At 47.5% G+C, this 11,474-nt stretch overlaps 1 protein-coding gene across 2 annotated transcripts in view; it reads right to left on the reverse strand.

The window, feature by feature from the left end:
- LOC144497551 (vitellogenin-like) overlaps positions 1 to 11,184 on the reverse strand; it is a 107,526-nt gene extending 96,342 nt beyond the window's left edge. For both annotated transcript variants that reach the window (XM_078218971.1, XM_078218970.1), the window contains exons 1-5: positions 11,107 to 11,184; positions 9,115 to 9,129; positions 8,856 to 9,007; positions 6,626 to 6,877; positions 4,857 to 5,018 (exon numbers count right to left, since the gene is read on the reverse strand). In XM_078218971.1, coding sequence (XP_078075097.1) covers positions 4,857 to 5,018; positions 6,626 to 6,877; positions 8,856 to 9,007; positions 9,115 to 9,129; positions 11,107 to 11,149 — 624 coding nt within the window. In that variant the 5' untranslated portion in view covers positions 11,150 to 11,184. The remainder of the gene's footprint in view (positions 1 to 4,856; positions 5,019 to 6,625; positions 6,878 to 8,855; positions 9,008 to 9,114; positions 9,130 to 11,106) is intronic.
- Between the last annotated feature and the right edge of the window lie 290 nt (positions 11,185 to 11,474).

Consider the following 11,474-nt stretch of genomic DNA (forward strand, 5'->3'; position numbering starts at 1 on the left):
GGCTAAGCGAGCCTCTGCTGCCAGGGGAAAAGAGGTAGAGTTTATGAGCGGATGGGCTTTGTCCGCATAATTGGGAACCCACTGTGCGTAATACGAAAAGAAGCCTAAGCATCTTCTCAGTGCTTTGATGCTAGTGGGTAGGGGAAGTTCAAGGAGGGGACGCATACGGTCTGGGTCAGGGCCAAGGACCCCGTTTTCCACCACTTATCCGAGAATTGCTAGGCGGCGCTTGCTAAATACACACTTCTCCCTGTTATACGTCAGATTCAGGCGAGACGCAGTGCGTAAAAACTTTAGGAGATTGGCATCGTGGTCCTGCTGGTCATGGCCGCAGATAGTGACGTTGTCCAGGTACGGGAAGGCAGCCCGTAGCCCGTTTTGGTCCACCATTCGGTCCATAGCACGCTGGAAGACCGAGACCCCATTCGTGACGCCAAAGGGGACCCTTAAGAAGTGGTAGAGACGACCATCCGCCTCAAAGGCCGTATATTTTCGGTCTTCTGGGCGAATGGGGAGCTGGTGGTAGGCTGACTTCAAGTCAATGGTGGAGAACACCTGGTACTGCGCAATCTGGTTGACCATGTCAGATATGCGCGGGAGAGGGTACGCGTCCAGCTGCGTGTATCTATTAATGGTCTGACTATAGTCTATGATCATCCGGGGCTTGTCTCCAGTTTTAACCACCACGACTTGTGCTCTCCATGGGCTAGTGCTAGGTTGAATTATCCCTTCCCTGAGGAGCCGCTGAACCTCAGATCGAATAAAGATCCGATCCTCAGCGCTGTAACGCCTGCTCTTAATTGTGATGGGCTTGCAGCCTGGCACGAGATTCTCGAATAAAGATGGCGGGGTGATTCTGAGTATCGAGAGACTGCACGTGGAGCGCGCTGGGCAATTTGGAAGGTGCTGCTCTCCCACTGAAAGTGGAGGGAGTGGCCCATCGTACTGCAGGGTCACACTCCTCAGGTGGACCATAAAGTCTAGTCCCAGGAGTATCGGAGCGCAAAGGTGCGGTAACACGAGGAGCCTGAAGTTCTCATAAACTGTGCCCCGCACCGTTAGGTTTACCACGCAGCTCCCAAGAACAGTAACAGATCGGGACCTCGACGCCATAGAAATTGTCTGTCTGACAGTCTGTACTCGGAGACCGCACCGTTTCACGGTGTCAGGATGAATGAAACTCTCCGTGCTCCCGCTGTCAAACAGACAATGTATCAGGCGTCCGTTTACCTCTATGCCCATCATGGACTTGTCGAGTCTGTGAGGCTTGGCCTGGTCCAGGATGATTGACGCCACCGTTGAATCTTGAGTGCAACTGCAGGCAGCTGAGATGGTCGATGATGATGACCCCTGCTGGTCGTCTGCGGTCGGTGCCGACCAAAATGGCTGCGCCCATGGATTGCACGTGGTCGGTGGCGTTGAAAGTGGCGGCACCCGCAGGTCGCACGTGTCTTGCGTCGTCGTCGTCAGGAATGGCGGCGCTCGTGAATCGCACATGGTGGAAGACCTCGATGAAGCCGGAGACAAGGAGACAGATTCTGGAGAATCACACGCCGCACTGCTTGGCTTCGAGGGTGGTTTAGCTCTGCACACTTTGGCATAGTGCCCTTTCTTCCCACACGCGGAGCAAAATACCGTTCTGGCCGGACATCGCTGCCGAGGGTGTTTTGCCAATCCACAGAAATAGCACCGCGGGCCTCCTGGAGCTGCCGCCGTCGTCAGGTCCGAGGTTGAAAGCACGATCGCGCAGTTCCTCGGAGCCCCTGGGTAGAGTTGAGTCGGTGGCTGTACTTGCCACGATGTTCCCACGTGGTCGGTGGGGTAGGTTTCTAGACTTCTGGAGGCCGTTTCCATCGCATCAGCCAATTCCACCGTCTTAGCTAGGTCTAAGTTACTTTGCTCTAGCAGCCGCAGGCGAATATAGGATGAGCCGATTCCCGCCACGAACACATCTCGGATCAAATCGTTAGTATACTGGGCCGCCGACACTGGCTTGCAATTGCAGGCTCTGGCTAGCTGCTGAAGTTCGCACAGGTACTGTCCCGTCGTTTCACCGGGCTGCCGCCGTCGAGTGGCTAGAAGGTGTCGAGCATGAATCTCATTTGGCGGTTTGTTGTACAGTTTCTTAAGTAGTTCGATGGCCCCTTTATAGTCTTGGGCATCGCGGATTGTTGAATATACAGTGTCGCTTACCCTTGCGTGGAGGACCCGCAGTCTATCGGCGTCGTTTTGAATGGCTGTTGAGGCATCGATATAGTCTTGAAAACACTTCAACCAATGGTCGAAAGTGTTCGACGCTCCAGCGGCACGCGGATCTAAGGTAAGCCGATCGGGTTTTAACATTTGCTCCATGGTTTTTTTTTTAACCAAATTTATTGCTAATAAAATTGATGCGCGATTAAATCACTCGGGAGGCTGGATCGTACCCGGGAAATAAAGGCTTTTATTAGTAACAAGAATGGAGCATACTATATAACAATACAATCCCAGACTAAAGGGTCACCAGGCAGTGCAGTGACCTTTATATTCCTACAGGTAGGCGGAGCCAACCGGAGTGTACCACAGAACAATACCAACAGGTAGAACACCCCAACCCTAACCCCAACAGTGACAACAGTAACATATGTACAAGTACCCATAGTGCTAACCATCTATGGTTCACCACAACGTGTAGACAAAGGTATAATATAGGGAGGCAGGAATGCCAGTTTGTGCACAGCACGAGTTCACAAAATGACCTGATCATTTTTTTTTGGTGGTTTGAGGAGGAATAATTGTTTCCAGGCATCGAGAGAACTCTCTGTTCTGGGAATTGCACGTTACGAGCCTTCACATAACATCACATCGTGGAATCATCCATCTAATTTCAACACTGATGGAGTGAGGATGAAGAAGGAGAATAGAGAAGAAAAGAAGGAGAATGGATTGTAGCAGTGCCAATAAAGTGGAAAGGATGGATAATTTGCAATAGGCGAGAGAGGGGGAGAGGGCCGGTTAGAACAAGCGGGAGGGGCTGGAGCTGACAAAGCTTCCTGGAATATGTCCAAGAACTTGAAAAAGATGTTAAGAAAACATTTCCACAACTGAAAACTGTTCAATCCTTTCATATTCACTTCAGTACAGAGATAACATTTTAATGTACAAATGCAAAACGGTACACAATGTTTCACCTTTCTATGCCCACTGTTTCATTTCATTGCTCCATTATTAAACTAGAAAGAGCACAGAAAAGGTTTACTAGGATGCTACTGGGACTTGATGGTTTGAATTATAAGGAGACGCTGGATTGACTGGGACTTTTTTCCCTGGAGCGTAAGAGGCTGAGGGGTGATCTTATAGGGGTCTATAAAATAATGAGGGGCAAAGATCAGCTAGATAGTCAATATCTTTTCCCAAAGGTAGGGGAGTCTAAAATTAAAGGGTATAAGTTAAAGGTGAGGGGGAGAGATACAAAAGGATCCAGGGGGGCAGTTTTTTCACTCAGAGGGTGGTGAGCATCTGGAACAAGCTGCCAGAGATAGCAGTAGAGGCGGGTACAATTTTGTCTTTTAAAAAGCATTTAGACATTTACATGGGTATAGAGGGGTATAGAGGGGTATGGGCCAAACGCGGGCAATTGGGACCAGCTTAGTGGTAAAAAAAAGGTCGGCATGTACAAGTTGGGCCGAAGGGCATGATTCCATGCTGTAAACCTCTATGACTCTATCCCAGGGAATGTTAAAGCACTTTACACCAATGGAGTCACTGTGGGAAATGTTACTTCCAATTTGTGCCAAAGATCCCACAAGCAACAATAGAAAATGTCCAGATAATCTGCTTTTGTGGTGTTGATTGAGGTTTAAGTATTGGCCAGGCTACCAAGGCTAACTCCCTTGGTCTTCTTCGAAGCTATGCCATGGCATCTTTTCCATCCGCCTGAGATAACGGACGGAGCCTCAATTTAACTCATCCAAAAGGTGGCACTTCTGATCGAGCAGCACTCTCTCAGTGCTACACTAAACCATCAGCCTGGATTATGTGTACTGCAAGAATTCACCAAGGCTCCTTAGGCAACATCTTCCAAACCTACGACCATTATTATCTAGAAAGACAAGGGCAGCAGATACCTGGGAACACCACCACTTGAAGGTTCCCCTCCAAACCACTCAGCATCTTGACTTGGAAATATATCGACCATCCCTTCACGGCTCCTGTGTCAAAATCCTGGAACTCCTTCCCGAACAGCACTGTGGGTGTACCTACACCACAGGGGGTTCAAGAAGGCAGCTCACCACCCTCTTTTCAAGGGAAATTAGATCCATAGAATCCCTATGCACTGAAGGAGGCCACTTGGCCCATGGAGTTTTGCACCGACTCTGCAACAGAGCATCTTACCCAGGTCTTATCCCTATAACCTTGCGTATTTACTCAATTAATCCCCTTAACTCAAACACGTTCGGACACTCAGGGGCAATTTAGCATGGTCAATCAACCTGAACTGCACATCTTTGGATTGTGGGAGGAAACCGGAGCACCCTGGAGGAAACCCACGCAGACACGGGAGAATGTGCAAACTCCACACAGTCACCCAAGCCGGGAATCGAACCTGGGTTCCTGGCGCTGTGAAGCAGCAGTGCTAACCACTGTGCTAGTGAGATGGACATTGAATGCTGGTCTAGCCAGTGAAGACTATGGTCCTCGAATAAATTGACAAAAAGTCTTTGGAATGGGACTTGAATATACAACCATCTGACTCAGGAGGCGAGAGAGGTTTCCCATCGAGCTATTACCAATGATCATTTAAATGTTGTAAATATTTATCCAATTTCTCTGCTTATCCGATATTTTGCAACTAGAAACATAATCTGTGTACTTACCAGCTGGCAGGTTTCACATAGCTGAGTATAAGCAGAACCCTGGTTCTCTGAGATTTTCTCCTGGCACTTGTTCAGATCCTTGGATTTTGTGATAGTAACAATTCCACTCTTCTTGTTTTCCTGAATTACATAGCTCGTGTGGCAGATTCCTTCCACCCCATTCTAGATATAAGCGCAGACTTGATCAGTGCATGTACAGTACAACATGGAAGAAAATATCACAAACATTCTGTCATATTACATAATCGGCAAATATCCCCTGGAAAGAGAAGGTTAGCCTGGGAACACCATCACCTCTAAGTTCCTCTTCAAAAGCCACACCAATCCTAACTCATAAGGACATAAGAACTAGAAGCAGGAGTAGGCCATCTGGCCCCTTATTGAAATGACCATTCAATAAGATCATGATCTTTTCATGGGCTCAGCTCCACTTACCCGCCCGCTCACCATAGCTCTTAATTCCTTTACTGTTCAAAAGTTTATCTGGCCTTGCCTTAAAAATATTCAATGAGGTAGACTCAAATGCTTCACTGGGCAGGGAATTCCGCAGAACTCGGAATCACATCACCACTCCTGCACTGTCGCAGGGTCCAAATCCTGGAACTTCCTTTCGAGTAACAGTTTGGGAGTACCTACACCACACAGACTATCAGAGGGCAAGAAGGCATGACCGCGACCTTCTCAATGGTGACTAGAGGAGTGCTAAGGCCAGGTATTCCACAGTGGCCAACTCACCTCTTGACACCCCAAGCCTTTGTACTTATCTACAAGGTGCAAGTCAAAAATGTGATGCAATTCTCTCCACTTGCCTGGATGAAGGCAGCTCCAGCAACACTCATGCAACTTGCTACCATCTGGGATACAGCACTTTGCCTATTTGTCAGCCAACAACACATTACACATTCACTCCCTCCACCACCGGCACACTGTGGCTACATCGCGTACTAATGACTGGATGAACCACAGCAACTTGCCAAGGCTTCACCAGCAGCACCTTCTAATCCTGTAAACTCCAGGATCCAGAAGGACGATAGCTGGGATCACCATCACCTCCAGCTAACTCTCCGGCCGAATCGCCTCCAGCTAACTCTCCGGCCGAATCGCCTCCAGCTAACTCTCCGTCACGGATTCGGCGCAGGTGAGGGTCCAACAACGAAAATCTCCGTTGAACTTGGGCGGGAATTTCCGGTCTCGCCCAAGCAAGGCCGTAAAATCCTACCTTACAAATCCCACACTGATCCCAACTTGGGACATTCCTTCATTGTTTCTGGATCAAAATCCTGGAACCCATCACCAAGTACCATTGTGAAAGCAAATTGACCACACGGACTGTATTGGTTCAAGAAGATTTAAAGCTTAAGGTTTTTTTATTTATTAGTCACAAGTAGGCTTATATTAACACTGCAATGAGGTTACTGTGGAATCCCCTCGTCACCACACTCCGGCGCCTGTTCGGGTACACTGAGAGAGAATTTAGCATGGCCAATGCACCTAACCCGCACGTCCTTTGGACTATGGGAGGAAACCAGAGCATCTGGAGGAAACCCATGCAGACACGGGGAGAACGTGCAAACTCCACACAGACAGTGACCCAAGCCGGGAATTGAACCTGCATCCCTGGTGCTGTGAGGCAGCAATGCTAACCACTGTGCCACCCGAGCTCACCCCCACCTTTTTAAGGGTGACGAAGGAAGGGCAGTAAATACAGGCCCAGAAAAGGATATTCACATCTCCAACGCGGATGCCATTTAAAAAAATAATTGACATACCTCTTGCAACTCATAAATATTCTGCGACTTTTTGATACTGATCTGCAGCATATTCAGGATGCCTCGGTGGATGTTGAGGATGTTTTCAGACAGGTCTGGATCGGCGTATAGGTTCCCCACTCGGCCACGGCTGTATTCGAACTCGACGGGCTTGCTCAGCTGTGCGCTCAGCTTCCGAGTCAGCTTCCGAGCTGGGAAATAGTGAGCATTTGGCCATATCCCGCTGTACTCTTGAATTTGAGGTGAGATGATCTTGGGGATGGAAGGGAACAGAATTACTCTTAAAAAGAAACATTCATGGCTTTCGGAAACCAATCTATATTTTTAGGAGTTATTACTTTGGATGCTTATAAATTAGATGTCATCGGGTATGTGAAGAATCTGTGAAATACTGAGTTTTTGATTTAATTTGATTTGATTTATTATTATTTATTTACTATTGGTATTCAGCGAAAAGTATTGTTTCTTGCGTGCTGCACAGACAAAGCATACCGTTCATAGAGAAGGCGAGGAGAGAGTGCAGAATGTAGTGTTACAGTCATAGCTAGGGTGTAGAGAAAGATCAACTAAGTGCGAGGTAGGTCCATTCAAAAGTCTGACGGCAGCAGGGAAGAAGCTGTTCTTGAGTCGGTTGGTACGTGACCTCAGACTTTTGTATCATTTTCCCGACGGAAGAAGGTGGAAGAGAGAATGCCCGGGGTGCTGGGGTTCCTTAATTATGCTGGCTGCTTTGCCGAGGCAGCGGGAAGTGTAGACTGAATCAATGGATGGGAGGCTGGTTTGCGTGATGGATTGGACTACATTCATGACCTTCTGTAGTTCCTTGCGGTCTTGGACAGAGCAGGAGGCATACCAAGCTGTGATACAGCCAGAAAGAATGCTTTCTCTGGTGCATCTGTAAAAGTTGGTGAAAGTTGTAGCTGACATGCCAAATTTCCTTAGTCTTCTGAGAAAGTAGAGGCGTTGCTGGGCTTTCTTAACGACAGTGTTTTATTCACACTTTTAAAGAGGAATTGTAATGTACGATTTGCAGTCATGGAGACCTCTGTTATAGTAGTCGGGCAGCAAAGTGCTGGCAGGAAAGAATTTAGAATAAAGCATTCAACAGGCTGAGGGGAGATCTGATAGAGGTTTACAAAATTATGAGAGGCACAGACAGGGTGGATAGTCAGAGGCTTTTTCCCAGGGTGGAAATGTCAAACACAAGGGGGCACAGGTCCAAGGTTCAAGGTTGAAAGTTTAAGGGAGATGTGCGGGGGAAGTTTTTCACGCAGAGAGTGGTGGGTGCCTGGAATGCGCTGCCAGAGGAGATGGTAGAAGCCGGCACCTTAGCAACATTTAAGAGGCATCTGGATGGGTACATGAATAGGGAGGGAATAGAGGGATCCGGACCGAGTAAGGGCAGAAGGTCTTTTTCTTTAGTTTAGTTAGGGCATCATGGTCAGCACTGGCTTCATAGAATCATTGAACCCTACAGTGCAAAAGGAGACCATTTGGCCCATCGAGTCTGCACCAACCACAATTCACCCAGGCCCTATCCCCATAACCCCACTTATTTACCCTGCTAACCCCCTGACAGTAAGGGGCAATTTAGCATGGCCAATCAACCTAACCTGCACATCTTTGGACTGTGGGAGGAAACCGGAACACCCGGAGGAAACCCACGCAGACACGGGGAGAATGTGCAAACTCCACACAGACAGTGACCCGAGGACGGAATTGAACCTGGGTCCCTGGCGCTGTGAGGCAGCAGTGCTAACCACTGTGCCATCATGCCGCCCCAGGTATTTCGACCTCTAATATTGCAGTTCTCAGTATTTGAGTCAATTAATTTTTTCCTGATCTCCTACTAAAACTGATTCCTTTCCCCTGATTCTTTGCAAATTTGTTTTTGGGAGGTGGGTGCTATAAGCAAGGCGACATTTACTCGCCAACACTAGTCACTACGCAGCAGTGTTAACCATTGTGCCACCGTGCCATCCTTGACTTGCCCTAACGCAGCAGCCATTCACCAGTAGTGAATTCCATACATTCACCACACTCTGGGTGAAGAACGTTCTGCTCACCTCAGTCCCAAAAGGTTTACCCCTTATCCTCAAACTATGACCCCTAGTTCTGGACTCCCCCGCCACTGGGAACATTCTCTCTGAATCTACTCTTTTGGTACAAATGTTGGTACAATTTAAATCATGCCAGCTGACCATTCTTCCATTGTTCAAATGTTCCTTACCTTCAGGAGATGCTTCCTCTGACCGATTAAACTGATCTGAACTTTGCTGGTTATTTTGAGACCTCCCTTGGCCAAGCCATTTTCAGGTAGGCCTGTCAGAACGATTCCTTCGTACTGGTAGATGTAGGTCTTGCCTTGACTGAAAGAAGGCTCTGTGTGGAAAGGTAGTTAGTGGTAGTTTAAGAATGGACATGGTCAGCAGTAACCCCAAAAATGACATTTGTCAGCCGCTTGAAATCCAGAAGAGAAATATCCTTACCATATTGCTGGCTCCCTGCGGGAAAATAAAGAGCACAAAATCAAAAAGAGGACATCATTCATAAAGTCATTTTAAAATTTTGCTTTTCATTTGCTTGCATGAATAAGTAATTACATTGAAAATGATTATAGAAATAGAAGCCTACAGCACAGCAGGAGGACATTCAGCCCATCACACCCATACTAGCTCTTTGAAAGAGCTAACCAATTAGTTCTACAGCCCTACAATTTCTCCACAGCTCCGCAATTTTCGTTCCTTTTCAAATTTTTATTTGATTTCTTTTTGAAAGTTACTGTTAAATCAACTTCCACCTTCAGTCCCAACAGCACTTTCCAGATCCCCACAACACATTGTGTAAAAAAAAATCCTCCTCATCTGCAATCTGGTTCTTTTGTCAATTATATTAAATCTGTGTCCTCAACTTGCCAAACCTCCCACCATAAAATCATAGGACGGCATGGTGGCACAATGGTTAGCATTTCTGCCTCACAGTGCCAGGGACCCGGGTTCAATGGTTAGCATTGCCAGGCACCCGGGTTCAATTCCCGTCTTGGGGTGCTGTCTGTGTGGAGTTTGCATGTTCCTCCGTGTCTGCGTGGGTTTCCTTCGGGTACTCCGGTTTCCTCCCACAGTCAAAAGTCATGCTGGTTAGGTGTATTGGCCATGCTAAATTCTCCCTCAGTGTATTTGAACAGGTGCCAAAGAACAAAGAACAAAGAACAGTACAGCACAGGAAACAGGCCCTTCGGCCCTCTAAGCCTGTGCCGCTCCTTGGTCCAACTAGATCAATCGTTTGTATCCCTCCATTCCCAGGCTGCTTATGTGACTATCCAGGTAAGTCTTAAACGATGTCAGCGTATCTGCCTCCACCACCCTACTTGGCAGCGCATTCCAGGCCCCCACCACCCTCTGTGTACAAAACATCCCTCTAATATCTGAGTTATACTTCGCCCCTCTCACCTTGAGCCCGTGACCCCTCATGATCGTCACTCCTGATCTGGGAAAAAGCTTCCCACCGTTCACCCTATCTATCCCCTTCATAATCTTGCGCACTTCTATTAGATTTCCCCTCATTCTCCGTCTTTCCAAGGAGAACAACCCCAGTTTACCCAATCTCTCCTCATAGCTAAGACCCTCCATACCAGGCAACATCCTGGTAAACCTTCTCTGCACTCTCTCTAACGCCTCCACGTCCTTCTGGTAGTGCGGCGACCAGAACTGGACGCAGTACTCCAAATGTGGCCTAACCAGCGTTCTATACAGCTGCATCATCAGACTCCAGCTTTTATACTCTATACTCCATCCTATAAAGGCAAGCAAACCATATGCCTTCTTCACCACCTTCTCCACCTGTGTTGCAACTTTCAAGGATTTGTGGACTTGCACACCTAGGTCCCTCTGTGTTTCTATATTTCTTGATGGCTCTGCCAGAGTGTGGCGACTAGGGGATTTTCACAGCAACTTTATTGCAGCGTTAATGTCAGCCTACTTGAGACACTAACAAATAAACTTTGAAACTTCGAAACATAGAATCCCTACAATACGGAAGGAGGCCATTCAGCCCATCGAGCCTGCACTGAGAACAATTCCACCCAGGTCCTATCCCCATAACTCCACGTATTTATCCTTCTAATTCCCCTGACACTAAGGGGCAATTTAGCATGGCTAATCCACCTACCCTACACATCTTTGGCCTGTGGAAGGAAAACGGAGCACCCGGAGAAAACCCACGCAGACACAGGGAGATTGTGCAAACTCCACACAGACAGTGACCCGAGGCCACAATCGAACCCGGGTCATCGGAGGAAACAGTTTCTCCATAATTACTCGACCAGAAGCCCTTCATAATTTTAGACACCTCCGTTAAACCTTCCCTTAAATCTAAGGAGAACAACCTCAGCTTCTCTATTCTGTCCTTGTAACTGTAGTCCCTGGCATCCTTCGAATGAAGATTCTCTGCAAGGCCTAATACATGAAGAATTATAAACTTACCCACAAGAGCGAAGACCAGTGCAAAAATGATCCCCCTCACCATAATAAATGCCAAATGCAATGGTTCTCTCTCTCTCTCTCTCTGTCCTTTATATCAACTACTCAACACATGGGACCACGTGTACCCTACCCTGTGACCAATCACTTTCCTATCAGATTAGTTTGACTCAAGTTATTGAAGAAAAAAAGCGTTTAAACTTTTTTGGAAGCATCAAAACACAGTCAGTAAACAAGATCTTCGATGAGAGACACTGCAGGGAGATTTTGAAGTGTGATAGGTTTTTTCGGTTTTAAAAGATTAGTTGCTATCTCTCGGTGCCACACTTGGCATTAGAATTTGGCACTGTCGCGGTGTATGGGTTATGGTG

This window comes from Mustelus asterias, chromosome 8 (genome assembly GCF_964213995.1).
Source record: "Mustelus asterias chromosome 8, sMusAst1.hap1.1, whole genome shotgun sequence".
NCBI classification, from domain to species: Eukaryota; Metazoa; Chordata; class Chondrichthyes; order Carcharhiniformes; family Triakidae; genus Mustelus; species Mustelus asterias.